The following is a 16451-nucleotide window of genomic DNA, read 5'->3' on the forward strand; positions in this document are numbered from 1 at the left end:
AGGTATTTTTCTATATATAATTGCCATGAATTTTTTAAAGTTATTTTGTTAAATTATTTGCAATTTTAAATATTTCTATATTTCACTTAGCTATATGTTGGATACATGTGCATTTTACTTTTAATTTACCACCTTGCAAAAGCACAAATTGGATGAAACCAAGAATGAGGCAAAAACCTCTTGTCATAAATGCCCTGTATGTCCACATTCTATTATTCCTATACACTTTAGCAAGACCTACTCAAAGTAAAATTCCAAGTTCACAAAAGACTAGTCAGATCTTATTAGTGGGCATATTATTTCCTATGCAAGCAGTAAAGAAACTGAAGAACTATCCATGACAATAAAGAATGACAGTGAAAGATAGTTCTTAACTTTCACCATGCCACATTTAACATTCCTATGTGTTTGTTTCTGATGGCTATAATCTCAATATGACTTCTACTCTATTCTTCATAGAAAACACTACCTGCTACAAGTCAAGTCAACTCAGAAAGGAAGTTAACAATAAATTCTAAGTAAAATATATAAAATTACAATCCATAAGCTCATAAAAATTCAACTACGGCAACAGTAAATAAATTCTAAGTGTATATATCAACATATATACTTTGGCTGACCCTCATATATGCGCTAACATGGTATAAAAACATGCCTAAAAATAGGCCTCATAATCTGTTGATAAAATCAACAGGTTAAACAGATAAAATCTTAATTATTACAGATAAAATCAACAAGTTACTAAGAAAATGTGGCTACTATTTTTGTTAAATGAAAATTATCTTCTCATTAAGATATTAAAATTACTTTCTCATTAGCATTAGAAGAAATCAAAGTTAAAAAACAAACAAGTATTATAACCTTTGTACAAAATTTTACATAAAAACAACAATAAGGCCAGACACCTTCTTGCTCTTTTGCCTTTCCTCTCTTTGGCAGTGTCTGAATCCACGATATCTGCTCTGAGGCAGTCCAAAGTCCCTGAAAAGGAAAGGTGCTCTCCAAAGTACATTCGGTAGCAGAGTGGCATTGCATCCTGTGACTGGATCCCTGTATGACTCAGAAGAGGTTTGAAAACAACCTAAAAGACATAACACCCATATTAGCTCAATTTATAATTCATCACTTACTGTGGCTTTTTTCTTATTCTACCTCAGTACATATTACTGTAGCGTAAAGCAAAAAAAAAAAAAGGTCTTATGTGATTAAATATAGCTCTAATTTTACTTAAAACTTAACAGTATTTTTGAGCACCTATTTATGTGCCACTCATCTTTAAATTAATCATACGGACAAAGATTCCTTGATCCTGTCTGAGTGTCTGAAAATACAAGGAAAATAAAATTATAAATTAGTTTAAATCATTCTACTTCTTGCTTTTTAAAACGGCATGAATAGCTGTGTTTCCATAAGAATCTAGTATAGTAAGGTCAAAAAATAGTTCATCAACTTCCTGTGTTAACACAAAAACATTTCACTTGTTATATGAAGAGTATCTGATCTATTTTTAAATGGTATCACTTGGCCCTAACAGTCATTTAACATTTATTTTCTGGCAAAGAAATTCCTTTACATTTTAAGTATTATACACGCTTATGGAAATACATTACTGGTTAAATCTCTAGTTAACTGAATTTCATAGTCACTAAGAGCTACTAACCCCAACAGAAGCAACTATATCTGTTTAATAGATCACTATAATCACTCTGACTACTCTTTCTCTGCTGCATGGATCCTTTCTCTCCTTCAACATCCTAATTATAAGTGCTATCCAATGCTTTACTTGGCCCTCTTCTAACTCTTTCACTATACATTCTCCCTCAGTGATCTTTTCCTGAAGCTTAAAAAATTCCATCAAAATGGACACACGCCATTTATGTAATGAGACCCAAGTCCACGTTTTCAGTTCTCTCTAGGTCAGCTCATTTGTTTGTGCTTGCGAAGATAGGCTACTCTTGTGAAGGCCTGGAATGAGAGAATTCCAACAATTTCACTCTAGACTGGAGCCTTAGAAATTTTCTCTCACTTGTATACTTGCTTGGCGTACTCTTTCTGGAGTTTACTCTTTCTTAGATTTGCTCTTTCATCCTAATGGAAAAACTCTTCCCTCTTCAAGTTTCAAACCATCCTCCACCTTTCCTAAGCTCTGTCATCTATTTATGCCCTTGGTTAATCTTCCACTCCTACCAGAGACTTTGGCTCCTGACTTACTTTCTTCTTTTTCTTTTCCATCCCAATTTATGTTCCTGAATGACTTCTCTGGCCATGCAGATAACTCAAGCAACACTTCAGTTCCAAAGTTATGTGACTTCCTTTACCTGCCATAACCCTGGCTTAAACTCCATTTCAGTAACTTCCTAAATTGTATATTACATGCCATCACCTCATTTTTCTTGCTATATCTGCTTTGGATCAATCCTCTTCTACTCCTATAGCTGAGCTGCTAAGGACAATGAGAGGAAATGATGTAATTGCACTCACTTGGACTCCAAAACTAACCTAAACTCTTAACTAGACCCCTCAGCACTATTGGCAATCCTTCTGGGTATCTGTGGTGAGCTCTCTGTCACAGTCATTCCAATCTTTACACATACCTAAATCACCTCACACTGTTTTTTATTGTATTATTTAATATTCATGTTTTTGGTGGATTTTAGAGTCTTATATATAAAATAGTATAGTTATCTCTAAAAATGTGTATTGAATGCTAATAAATATAATGAATGTATTATATAGGCCAAAACAACAACAAAATTTTTTTCCCATTCTCTCTCTTTTAAAAAAGTGAAGGAGTCCCTAAAAACCACTCCATGTATTGGAGAAGTAAATCTCAAGAAACTTTAAAGTGTCTGACACATTTCTTAACATAAATTACCTTCCATTGTAAGAGAAAATTGAAGCTACCGATTTGCAAACTTACCACTGACCTTAATGCCTTCCCAAAAATTCTCAGAGGAAGAAGTATCCTTTATGTCTAAAGCATCTCTTTATAAATGGCTCTAAATTCCAACACTTATCCTTCTCTGAATCTTGCTCTATGAGTTTACCCTTCTCTGTTTTTGATCGGGACCTTCCTAATTCCTTGTAAATATGTTCTCTTCCATCCTGAGAAAATATCACCTCTTAATACCCATGTCCCACTCCCCCACTTGCCTTGTGGTCCCTCTATCTAAAAAGAACATTTCAAAAGATTTTGCTCTCCACGCTCCACATTTAATCAATTAAATAAGACCTCCACAATATTTTTCCTTTACCTTATCAAAGCCACAACCATCTAAGCTAAGAGCCTGATAACCACTTGTGTGAACTATTACAATAACTCATCTTTTCATCTCTGGTTGCTCTACTTCAATATTTAATGCAGTGCTACTCATATAATATTTCTACATGTAGAGTTCTCATCACTTTATTCCTCTGCTCTAAAATCTTCAATGCCTCCCCAGCGCTCACTCAACAAAGTCTTAACATGGCACTAAGACTACAGAATATGATTAAATTTATCTTTCTAGTCACTATTTAGCCAATCTGTATCTCCAAACGACAAAAATGTTACTATATGAGACAAATAACTAATGCCACTCTTCTGTTTAATGAGTATCTAGAGATACTTAATTTGCATTTATAATTAATCTATGTACTTTTTAAAGGCTCCTCCTGTCTTGCATAAGGCTTTAGGCAGACAAGCACAGAAAGAACATTTTCACTAGAATTCCAAAGTGTACATTACTTGATAGTTCCAGCTGCTACGTACTGTCTAATGAGGGGTTACAATAATCAGGGAAAAACACACTGGCTCACCTGTGCATCAGCCAGCTGAACAGCAGGAAATCCTTGGTTGGCTTCTTCTACCCCTGCCACATCATCCTGACTAGTGCTATGCTGAGAATGTGTCCCATCCAATGTATTCTGGTCACTAGACAAGACGGTGTTGAAATCTGAGGCTGAGGGAATTGTCGGAAGATTGGGTGCAACACCTAACAGAGTCAATGTTCAAGAACAAAATCTAAATTATTGAGAATAAAAAACATAAAGGGGCACAGCAAAGTAAACTTATGAAGCCTGTATTGTAGTAGTATTACCAGACCATTTAAATTGAAAAGAGAGAAAAAAAATAGTACTTTTAGATCTTTTTACAGACATGATTTATCAATAAAAAATGAAATTAAATTTTCAGAAAATCAGTCATCCTCATACACGAAGTCTATATGAGAGCTGGTCAGTCCAAAATATAGAATTTTATGGCTGGAAGATCTTTGAAAAGCATTTGATATTCCATCAGCTTTGCACTGAGGAACAGAGTTACAGCAGGGCTACAGAAAGCAGCTATAGCAGGGCAAAAGCCATGGGTGTCACAGAGTCACACACAGAAATTTCTTCCCAACCATGCTTTCCTGAGGTGGAACAAAAATGAAATGGCACTATTTCTTTCCTCTGTACGCCCTTTATCCTTTAATTCCCTAGGCAAAGGGTCCATAATAGAGAGGAAATGCTTCTTTCTGTTCTCTTAAAATTTAAACTCTAAGCAGTAGTGAAACTAGTACCAGAAAAGTGGTGAGAGCTGGTGGAAGCACCATGAACATGAACATCTTCTTCAACCAAGGGCCAGTGCTAAGAACTAACACGCAGTTAGAACTAGGATCAGTTCCAGATTCAAAAGCGGTCCATACACAAGCAAGAAAAAGGACTAAGTAGTCACACATAGACTACTTTTTATAATTTCGTTATTTTCTGACTGAAGAGAATTTACTAGCAATCTAAATAGCTGTTACAAAGATTAATTTTAGCTGCCTTCAGTAACTAGAATCAAAGGCTACTTCACATATTCTTTTTTAATCTTTTTTTTTTTTTCTTTTGAGGAAGATCAGTCCTGAGCTAACATCCATGCCTAGCCTCCTCTTTTTTTTGCTGAGGAAGACTGGCGCTGGGCTAACATCTGTGCCCATCTTCCTCCACCTTATATGGGACGCTGCCACAGCATGGCCTGACAAGCGGTGCATTGGCACGCTCCCGGGATCCGAACCCAGGCTGCCAGCAGTGGAGCGCGCGTACTTAACTGCTACACCACAGGGCCAGCCCCCACATATCTTTTTTAAAATGTATTTTTTTTTACAAAAAAATAATACATACATCTAGTACATTTGGAAAAATAATAAAAAATTTAGAAAAAGAATAGAAAAGGAAGGGTGGCTCCACTTTTGTGTCTGGAGATAGCCACCAATACTTTCTTTGTGAATTCCCTGCCAGTCTTCTTGCTACTTATACATATTCTTTTAAAATTAATAAATTGCCCTCATTTGTTTCCCTAGTGGAGGGCAAGAATATTACTTTATTCCTCTTTGTACTCCCTTAGATTTAATTAAATATTTAAGTAACTATAAAGAGTATAAGAATGCTAGTTATGTCCCAGAGGAATCCGGATAAACTGAAAATATTTTCTGTATTGTACATACACAGTGTTGTAATTATACTTTGCATTTTTTATTTACCTCCTTTTAGTGTTTTGAAAAATAAACCAGCCACATTAAATGGAAGCTTTAAACTCTTTAGTTATATACAATCTCACATCTGACATATTTGCCTTTCCACAAGAACACTGAGTCACTGCTTTTGACTCCCTCAATTGCAACATTATCAAAGGCATTCCACAAAAGGGCCAATTTCAACTAAAACATACTTAAACATTTGAGATCTTTTAGCCATCCTCTGAAAAATAGGATTTTGCTATAACTTTACACGTGCCTCTCAGATAGTTAAGCAAAATAACGGGATAACTCAGTACCTGTTGGAAGACTATTGTGTCCTGATTTGGTAGCAGGAGATTCTTGCACCACACTTCCCCGATTGCCCACGGCATTTGACATCCAATTATAGAAACTCACAGATGATGGCTCAGATAGCAAGGGGTGTTCAGATAACATATCAGTGGCCATTGTATTTCCTGAAAATAAAGTTTTACTGAATATAGTATTACTTATGTACTAAGGAGCAGAAAATGAGATTTATATAACTATTTTTGAAAAGTTAGGTTAAATGTCTTTGCAGATGTTTTCAAATTCACTACTTGATGTTGGTATTCAGATATTAAGGCATTAATAAATACCTTATTTTTATGATAACAGGGAAAATTCATTGTTGGCTGGTCTAAACAGCACCCCACACGACATCTAGGTTTATAGTAATGTCAAGTGCCGCAATTTAAAAACGCAAACTAAAGGCCTGAAGACACCAACAAATTACAAACATCACAGTTTCCCAAAATATTTTCTCAAAGATAAGGTGTAAAACTAAAGATTAGTGATGCATCCAAAGTATATATCTAAATAAACTTAAGTCCTGTTTTTGTTTTTTTAATTCTCCCATAGAAGTAAACTTAAAATTGTCAAAACTAGGGATATACCTGTTCTCGTTAGGGAGCTACTTTTCACAGCTGTACTACTTCTTTGAGGAGTCCCTTCCAGGAGGTTGTGCAAGCTGGGGAAGCTTCCAGTCAGGTAGCTGAGCAGGCTCTCCTTCCTTGGACTCTCCTTAACTGGCATCCCAGCACGACCAACATGCACTGGAGAGTCCGTGGCCGTGTCTCCACTGGTATAGCTCAGAGAATGATACGGATGAACGCCCTACAGAAGGAACAAGGCAGGGCTCTTTCTTTTTTTTTTTTTTTTTTTTTTTTTTTTTTATAATTTTATTTATTTTTTCCCCCAAAGCCCCAGTAGATAGTTGTATGTCATAGCTGCACATCCTTCTAGTTGCTGTATGTGGGACGCGGCCTCAGCATGGCCGGAGAAGCGGTGCGTCGGTGCGCGCCCGGGATCCGAACCTGGGCCGCCAGCAACGGAGCGCACGCACTTAACCGCTAAGCCACGGGGCCGGCCCGGCAGGGCTCTTTCTTATGCGTGTAAAAATGACTGCTGACAACTAGAACTACTATTACTGTTGCTCTTACTGCCAGTATGTGTTCACATTAATACCAAAACAGATCGTGTCTACTAGGATTGCAGTGAATCTCAAATGTATATAAAAATGTTTTATAACTCTATAGTACAATACAAAGGACAGCCTTTATCCTCGTTAACTTATTTTAAAAATGGATTATCAATTCCCTTTGAAATCTGAAGAGGGAGTCTGGTGGCAAGACTTCTATTCTGAAATTCTTAATACTACACTACCCTTCTTAGTACCCTTGATATGGTGAATCTCTGTCTTAAGACTTGATTCTCTGTAGAGCTCTAATATGCCAGAAAGAATTTCTAGCAATTCTCTGGGGAAAAACAAAAAAAATCCCAAGTTACAGAATTGTCCAATCTCTATCTGTTCGGTCATATTTAAGATTCGAATTTCAGATCAGTTTAAAATATAGTACAAAAAAAAAACACTACACAGACAGAAAGATCCTGAAAAGCAGACATCCACAACAAAGTATTTGTAATTTCAATTCTTTGGAGGATTTTTATAATCCATAAACGAAGGAATGTTCAAAAAAATTTCTGAAAGAGAACAGCATTAACAGCAAAACACCTAAATTTGGTCAGAGGGTTTGCAAAAACCATCAGCCAGGAAGAAAATCTGAGACAGATAAAGGAGTTGAGAATTTAAAGTGTCCTGGCTTTCTAACTGTAGAAATTGAATAAGCTTAATAGGCCAAACTTCAAAAAATATATATCAAACTATCAGTGAATGTTTTAATAAAACAGCAATATTTACACAGAATTAAAACTTCAAAAGCACAAAAGACTATTTAATGAAAAGTAAACATTCCCTGAGCTCTAGTCTACTAGGTCCCTTCCCCCACAAGTCCTCTTAACTTTCTTATTTATCCTTCTGTAAATAATTTATGACTATATAAGCACATATACATATTTATCCTTTTTTAACACACAAATACATATTGTCCTATACATTGTTTTTACTTTAATCAATGCACTTTCAGGATCATTCCATATCCACTTAGAGATCCACTTCATCTTTTTTGAGTCTTCATAGTATGCACCTGTATCAGGGTAAACTAGTTTATTAGTGCTCAGTGGTTAGTCATTTATGTTGTTTCAATCATTTTCCTATTATAAATAGTGTTGTAAAGAAGGTGTGTTCTTTACACGTGTCTTGGAGCATTTATGAGATTCATTTCTTTAGAACGAATTCCTGGATATGGTCATATGGGTGAAAGGGCATTACATTTTAAATTTTGATACAAATTGCCAAATTGTTCTTCAAAGAGGCTGCACCAATTCACACTCCTACCAGTACTGTACGAGAGTATCTGTTTTCTCACATCTTCACCAACAACATCAAACATTTTAGTTTTTTCAATCTTATAGGTGGAAATGGAAGTCTCATTTTAATTTACATTTTTTTAATTGAGGTAACATTGATTTATAACATTATATAAATTTCAGGTGCACATCATTATATTTCGACTTCTCTATGGACTACACTGTGTTTACCACCAGAAGTCTAGTTTCCATCTATCACTGTACACATGTGCCCCTTACTCCTTTTACCCTTCCCCCATTGCCGTTCCCTTCTGGTAACCACCAATCTGTTCTCTGTATCTACGTGTTTTTTTATTGTTGTGGCTGTTGTTTTTATCTTCCTCATATGGGTGAAATCATATGGTATTTGCCTAATCGGAATACATTTTCATATTAGTATATGTATTTCTCTGTGAACTGCCTTTAACCACCTTTCTATTTGGTTGTGCCCTTTTTCTTAGTGATTAGGAAGAGATCTTTAGATATTAGGAAATTAGCTCTTTGTCATATGTCTATTTTGTTTATAATACATCATTCTTCTGTGTAGAAATTTTATATTTTAACACAGTCAAAATTATCAATCATTTACCTTAAGGATTCTGGGTATTAATATAAGTCTATACCCAGACTTCCAAAGAAAGTTAAAATATTAGCTGTCTTTTGTTTTCAGTGCTCAGAAAAGCAAACTACCAAAATATAAACAAATAGCCACAACAACAACAAACAACTTACTAAGTGTTGACTATATGCCAGGTATTTTTCTAAGCATTTTTTAGGTATTATTTCATTAACTATTGTACTCTCCATCTTATAGATGACAAAACTTATATATAGTGCAGTATTGGTTAAATTTCTTAAAACAAAACAATGTAATTAAAATCATAAAATAGCCTAACTCAAACTGTGTACTGACCATGCACAATTACAAGATGATCAACGTTTTCAATATTATATTTTACTGAATACAATATTCAACAAATTGAAAAGAGAGCCCTAAGGCTTGGTAGTTAAAGTAGTCCTTATTCAATATTAATTACTGACTGATGATACAATTTTCAAAGAAATGTGTACATTACAACTTACTAATCACGTTAATTCCAACATAAAAATATTATTTGAATATGTAGAGTGGACACCTAATATTTAAATTTGAGATAACAAAAATTTAGGTCTTCTCTGTAAGTCTAATTAACTCTAACCAAAAATAGCAATAATACCTTTATTTTTAATGCAGAGTCACTATGGGTATGAGTCTTAGAAAGTTTCCTCATTATCTCAGCTCCAGTGACTGGTCCAGAGCTACCCGGTGGAGGTCGGTTGGCTGTTCCTTCTAGTAGCATTGTGTGTTCACTGACTGTGGCTGAAAATGGTTCAAAAGAATAAGCGGGCTATGGATTATCAGACATTTTCTTGAAACACTGACTCCAGTGTTCCTGGTGGTGTAACTACACTCTACTTTACATAATCCTTCACAAAGAATTGTAGAATCTGCTGTAATATTCACTTTTTTCTTTCTTTTACTCTTCCAACCCCAATCTTCTCTCTCAGTCTCAAGAAAGGAACAAATAGCTTCCATTCAGTCTTTCACATATGCCACCAAAATGGTACAGAGATCAAAAACTAATTCAACGAAGCTCAAGAAAGTACAGAATTTTCACAGATTAACATAGGCATTTGCAGATAATTAATTAAAAGGGCTGTTGACTGCACTATTCTCCTACTTTTGTGTAGACTTGAATTTTTCAAAATAAATACAATCTAGCCTATTCTTTATAACATGTTCATTTATTAAATATAAAGTTTCTTAAAAAATAAAAAAAAGCTGGGTAAAGCAGTATATATCAATGTCCTAAAAGCTCTAATTTTAAGACTACTGTCCTCTCCCATGGTACTTCTAATATTTTTTTCAAAGTATCCTAAGATAAATTTTCATTGAATATTTCATGTCATGATAATAATAAAAATTAACCCTTGAAAAAGCATTAAAGTATGCATGTATATTTCTGAAATGTATATTTACTATCTGTGTTCTGGCACAGTGATTATGTCAAAAGAATTGTAGGCTGACTGCAGGCCTCCAAACATTATATAATCTCAGGATCAAACAGGCACCAGGCAAAATTCAAAGACTCCTTTAAAAGACTGCGGCATAGGGAGGACAATAAACAGACAAATACTAATATGAATTTTAAAAGGAGGTTAACATGTTTCACTCAAAACATTCTAGTTATAGAAAGATGTCTGTTGTTTGTACTGGAGAGATGAAGAAAATAAGTCTACTGTATTTCACAAAATTAAACGTAAAAATCAAGTCAGTATAAAGATTCCAACACTATTACCATGTCTTTGGACAAATACAAATTGTACTTGTATAATTAAGCCATGACATTTTCAAATTCGGGACACAAATTATTAAAATTATCGCACGTACTAGGTTACCAAGTGCATAGTATCTAACTAAAATATTTACAAAATTACCTGCATCAAATTCAAATTCTGCTCCATCAGCACTGGTATCACTTTGAAGACCACCTCCACTGTCCAGCCCAAATCCGTCTTCACATTCGTGGTCCACAGCTGACTGAGGTTTCAGGGGCTGAGCTGGTCGATGTAAGCTAACTCCTTTAAAGGCTGGTGTCACCACAATGAACTTCATCCACTGCCTTGCCAGTGCAACTAAACCTTTCTTTAAAGTTACCAAAGCAGGAAGTCCATCACTCTGCAACAACAATAAGGTAGTTAGAAGTAACCTTACTATAATCACAGTTACTATTTAAGTGCTTTGCATACATTTATTCATTTAAATCTCATAACCCTCATTTAGAGACGAGGAAACTAGAATTTATATGTTAAGTAATTTGTCCAAGGTTACATAAGAGAGTCAGTATTTCAAGCTGACTAAAGAACTCAATCTCCAAACACAATGCTGCATCTTTCTGTCATAAACAACACAGCAGTACCAGGTGAATAAGAGACTAAACATGGGGTGCAAAACTGGTATTCTCCTTAAGAAGCATTCAATCCACTTGAGCTTTTTTGCCCAATTGAAGACTCAAATGTATTTTGAGCTACCTGGAAAATCTGTTAAGCAAAGAGGAAATGAAATTAATCCCTTCAAAGATTAGGTAAGCAGCACTATTTTAACATTAAAAAAAACAAATTACTATAGTTAAATGCTGGACATAGATGAATTTGTAACTGCTTTGAATGTTAAATATATTATCAATAACAATTACATAATTTAGAAAATATTTTATTTCACATGGTGATGACTGTAAGAAAGAAAATTTGGCTATTTTTCCTTTTGGAGCCTTAGCCTAAGGAGAAAAGGCCAGCAGTCAGTCTACAATTCTTTCAGCATAATGGCTGTGCCAGAACATAGATAGTAGATACACATTTCATCCCCTCTCCATCCCCTTTCCTATAATCCGTTGTGTTAGGAGAAATGGCTTTAATTGAAGAGAGCCATTTGCTAGATGGCAGGAATCACCTCACTTACTTTCTGAGGGGAACATCAGGTCCCTTAGCCTGCCCTTTCATTCCTAGACTCAAGTAAGTAGGGCCATCTTGTGATTCCTCCTCTTACATGGAAAGCATATCTGGGCAGAGCATCCATCCATGAGAAATGCCTGTCATTTTCTCTGTTATGGTTTCTCTGCCTGTGACTAGATGGGCAAGTTAGCCTTGCACTGTGGACCTCCCAGTCTTCAATTCTACAAGATGGGAGTAGAAAGCACTACACTAGCCTCAGGCCTAAGTACCTTTTCCAAATCCATCATTTACTAGAGATTCTTTCATTGGAGGTTATCAGGAGCTTGACTGGCCTTTAATAATACTGATACACTGATCCCTAATTTAGCTAAAGATTCTTGTGCATTCTCTATTGACCAGAAGCTTGGAGAGGAGAAGGGAGATCCTCAAGCTCTAAACTTCTAATAGTGATGTATTATCTTCTATAGCACATTTCTAGGGGCAGAGATATATTGTACTTATTTTGTACAATTATAGATCCTCCCCTCAATCATTAATTAGTCCTTATTTTATCAAACATTTCTGCAAAATTTGACTCTGGTGATTACTCTCTTGCTTGAAACTCTTCATAACTTTGGCTTCTGAGACATTCTTTCCTGGTTCTCCTACCTCTTTCTTTCCCTCCTCAGCACTTTGTGTACCTCTATCCACCCCGCTCACCCCCATTTAGTTTTGGTATCCTTCAGGGATCCATCCTTGACCAGTTGCTCACTCAACACATCATCCCTATAAGTTCATCCATGTCCACAGCTTCTAACACCTTCATACTGTCAACTCCCAAATCACTAATCTGAGCTGAATGTTGTCCATAGACTGTATTTCTAACCATATTTCTCCTTTGGACTTCTCATATGCTTCTCAAACCCTGTGGGTCAATAGCTCCTCAAGAGAATAGAAGCTTCTTTGGAGCTAACATATAGTTCCAGTAACTCACCATAGTAGCATCGTCAATGATGGAGTAATTTGCCTGGTGCAGGTAGTGGTGTAGTATATTACACAGTAAACATGAAGGATTTTCTTGGAGAAAGCGGGCAACTTTTGTAAGTCTGTTGTATTTACTTCTTAGGGGAAAATGTACACTTTTATTCTGAAACAAAGCGAAAACAGTAGATTTAGAATGATATATCAAAGATACTACAAATAAAAGATATTCAGTAATTACGAACTTGCAAGTCTGATGTTTTCTAACAATGAGGAAAAATAAGGGATCATTTTCAATAATAAACTTTGTATGATACCTTGTATTGTGGAAAGACATACCTCTAATGCTTCTGTCATTATGCATCCCATAACAGCACAAATTCTCAAGGTTCCCTCAGTTTCTAACTTGTTTAGGGATGACTTGAGTTGGTCAATGGGAACAAGCCACGCACCAACAGCTGGAGTCGCAGTACTTAAAAGGTTCAGCTGCCTTTTAATATTAAAAAAACAATTACAAAAACAAGTGTCAAGATTTGTACTTCAAACAATCTCCCATACCTACTGTACTTAGTGGCTATTTTATTTAGGCAAAGTCACTTTTCCTTTTGACCATCAGACAAATTATGAACATATAACTAGGAAATGCAAAGAACAGATAATAGAAAAGAAAAAAATATATAAAAGCCTATTAGAGGTGAAAAGAGTAAGAAGTTCATGGCAGAGTAACATGTGAAAGTAAAACTAAGGCCCTAGGGAAGAAAAGGGGTCAAACAAGCTGAAAATAATGTCTACGCAAAGTATGAAGTAGGAAAGATGGAAGATAGTGGCAACCTTAATACTAGATATACCATAAGAATAATTCACAAAATATATGAAACAGAATTGTACATTATTTAAAGCAAAGAAACACCAAGGGATAGCATTACACTTTTTAGAAATTTTTACCTAGAAAATGCATGTGTAGGAGATCTCACATTGGTGGGAGCTGCAAAACTAAACCAAATTTCTTTGATAGTCAACTTCATGCTACATGAATCTGGAGGTGGAGGCATTAGAGGCAGATCTTTCTTCAAATCATCAGATTCAACTCCTTCATCCTAGATAAAATAAAATACAAAAGACTTACTAACCTACAGCCCCTTAGAACCACTAGCACAGAGGTTCACTGATGTTTTATGCGCAAAACCTTTCTATCTAATCAAATTCTACATATAATACCTTTATATAGAACAGGTAATATAAATCTTGCTCAGCCTCACCCCCTCCTGATTCTAAGAAATATGTATGGATCCTTGAAGCTCCAAGGAGCATAGTCTGAAAAAACACTGCATTATAACAAACCATAAATCAGAGGTTTTAGAACTAGAGGGTTCTTCTTGATCACCTCATTCAATCACATTTGTTTAGAGATGTTCAGTGTTTTTTTTTCCAGATGAAGAAAGGGAGAGAAGGAGGTTCTGTGATTGCCAGGGGTCATACAACTATTAAGTAGGAGAATGAGTGATAGAATTAACATCTTCTGCTTCCTACTTCAATCTATCTTCCATTCTATTTTAACAGAGTATCTCAAACTTCCAAATAAAGTGCCATAAGAAACACTATTGTAGCCCATGTTCAAATAAATAACACTCTACAATAAAAAATTCTTAGTTATATGCTAGTAATCTGAATCTGTATTGAGAAATAGGAATAATATTTTTTAAATGTGTAATCACCACTCTTCAGAATGCAGGGAGGTAAGAAGTGTAATATTAAAGAAACAAAAAAGTCTACTGTCTGTTACATCTACTTAAAGTTTCTAATTCACTTTTTGATATTATTGGTCAAGATAAAGAAAAGATTAGCATTTTCTTGTGGGATGATTAAGGAATGAGGAGGATCCACAAAATAGCTTTGAATCCTAAGTGTTACAAGGCAACGTGTCAGCAGTAATAGTAATTTACAAGTCAGCAGACGCTAAATGTAAGTCCACATTCCCTTATCTGCAATTCTAAAATCCACAATGTTCTGAAAATCTAAACCTTTTTTTTGTAAATGTGGCATCAAAATCTGATCTGAACTGATGAGAGGCTATTTATCCTACTCGGTATTTTTATTAATGCTGTGCCACAGAAATATTTAAATACTTCAAGATGAAGTGAGGTCTCAGATTCCACTAGGAGTTTATGTAACATACAGTACACAACCATATTATCTTTCTTGTAAAAGAAAAAATCTGAATTCTCAAATACATCTGGCCTGCGGGTTTCAGCAGAGCTGTGAGTCAGGCACTGGGTATACAATGATATAGAAGACAGAAGTCTTGAGGAACTTAAAATTTAAAAAAAGGAGAGGGCACTTGTAGATAATAAGCAACTAATTATAATACCATGTGAAGCAAAGTAATAATAAAGTTAGTTTTAGATTGAATTTGTGGTGCCTATGGCATGTGTAAATGATGATATCTAAAAGGCCATTAGATACAATTCTGGAGCTCAGGAGAAGGGGTGGTGCTAACAGCATAACCCATGGGAAAGAGCAGAGTCATCAAATTATGGAGCTGGACTACAAAATGAATACATCAGGGAGTGGACAAATAGCAAGAGAAGAGTAGCCAAGAACAGAACATGAGGCGAACACCCCCATTTAAGAACGACAAAGAATTCCATAAGGAAATGGACCAAGAAAAGTCTGAGAACCCAAAGAAATCAATGTTACAAAATTTGGGGACTTTCAACAAGGAGAGTACAATAAGAGAGATCAAGGAAGACACCTGCATTTCTGTCAAGTATTTTAGCAGGTGGAGGAGAAGGAAAGATCAGCTAGACCCCTCCCACTTCTTTTGTCTAGTGCGTAGCTACTATATTTTCTGATTTCCTTAATTAAAGGGCTAATCCCCACTCACTCCTCAAATACTTCCACAGACCTCACAGGAAAACTGTGATTAAACTCTTGAACTATACATCAAATCAAAATAAATGTTTCAAAAATAAATTCCCAGAAACCTGGAGTTCAGAGGTGATTATGCCAGTGAATACTGGATTCTCATGATACATTTCTTAATTAAAAAGCGGTCTCTTTCCTCTTCAATTGGTCTAATTTTCAAATAACCAGAAGTCTATATATGTACGTATGTGTGTGTGTTTAAGAACAATATTTACCAAGTTCTTACTATGTGCTAGACATTGAGTTAAGCTTTTCCTATATATTATCCTCTGTAACCTTCACAGTTCTAAAAGTTCAATATCATTACAATACTCCTGTTACAGATGAAGAAACAGGATAGGGTAAATAACTTGCCCAAAGTCACCAGCTAGTGGTACAACTCTTCTGTAATCTAGAATTTTGAATATTTTCATTACTGTTGTTACTGTACTTATCACCATGAAATTCTATCATAATAAAAATAATAAATGAGTTGCATATAAGGTATTCTTCAGGATTCTAATTGAAATAGGCAGATAGTGACGAAAAAATTCACTTATATGAAATACTACCAGTAACGAAATCAATTATGTAAAAAAGGAATTCTGCTAAAATCTTTCAAACATAAAAACAAAGCCTGCTTTTCTGAAATTCTATTAATTCATTAATTCAACAAATATTATTAAGTGTCTAATATGAGCAAGGTATTACACTAGGTGCAATGACAGATATAAATCTTCATTTCAGAAATTATACTCTAGCATTAGTATAATCACCAAATTGCCTTGACTACCATTTAAACAAAATCCAAAATATGGAAAGATAGGCAAATATACTCCAGAAATT

The 16451-nt window shown here is 35.1% G+C and overlaps 1 protein-coding gene across 10 annotated transcripts in view; it reads right to left on the reverse strand.

Annotated features, from left to right (window-relative positions):
- The window catches only part of BLTP1 (bridge-like lipid transfer protein family member 1), a 195274-nt gene that overhangs the window by 79375 nt on the left and 99448 nt on the right, over positions 1–16451 (reverse strand). For all 10 annotated transcript variants that reach the window (XM_014784542.2, XM_087437664.1, XM_087437665.1 and 7 more), the window contains 9 exons: positions 13647–13798; positions 13041–13191; positions 12715–12867; positions 10728–10968; positions 9467–9609; positions 6398–6617; positions 5780–5938; positions 3799–3974; positions 906–1081 (listed from right to left, as the gene is read on the reverse strand). In XM_014784542.2, coding sequence (XP_014640028.2) covers positions 906–1081; positions 3799–3974; positions 5780–5938; positions 6398–6617; positions 9467–9609; positions 10728–10968; positions 12715–12867; positions 13041–13191; positions 13647–13798 — 1571 coding nt within the window. The remainder of the gene's footprint in view (positions 1–905; positions 1082–3798; positions 3975–5779; positions 5939–6397; positions 6618–9466; positions 9610–10727; positions 10969–12714; positions 12868–13040; positions 13192–13646; positions 13799–16451) is intronic.

This window comes from Ceratotherium simum, chromosome 12, assembly GCF_057802395.1.
Source record: "Ceratotherium simum simum isolate JZ-2026a chromosome 12, ASM5780239v1, whole genome shotgun sequence".
Taxonomy (NCBI): Eukaryota; Metazoa; Chordata; class Mammalia; order Perissodactyla; family Rhinocerotidae; genus Ceratotherium; species Ceratotherium simum.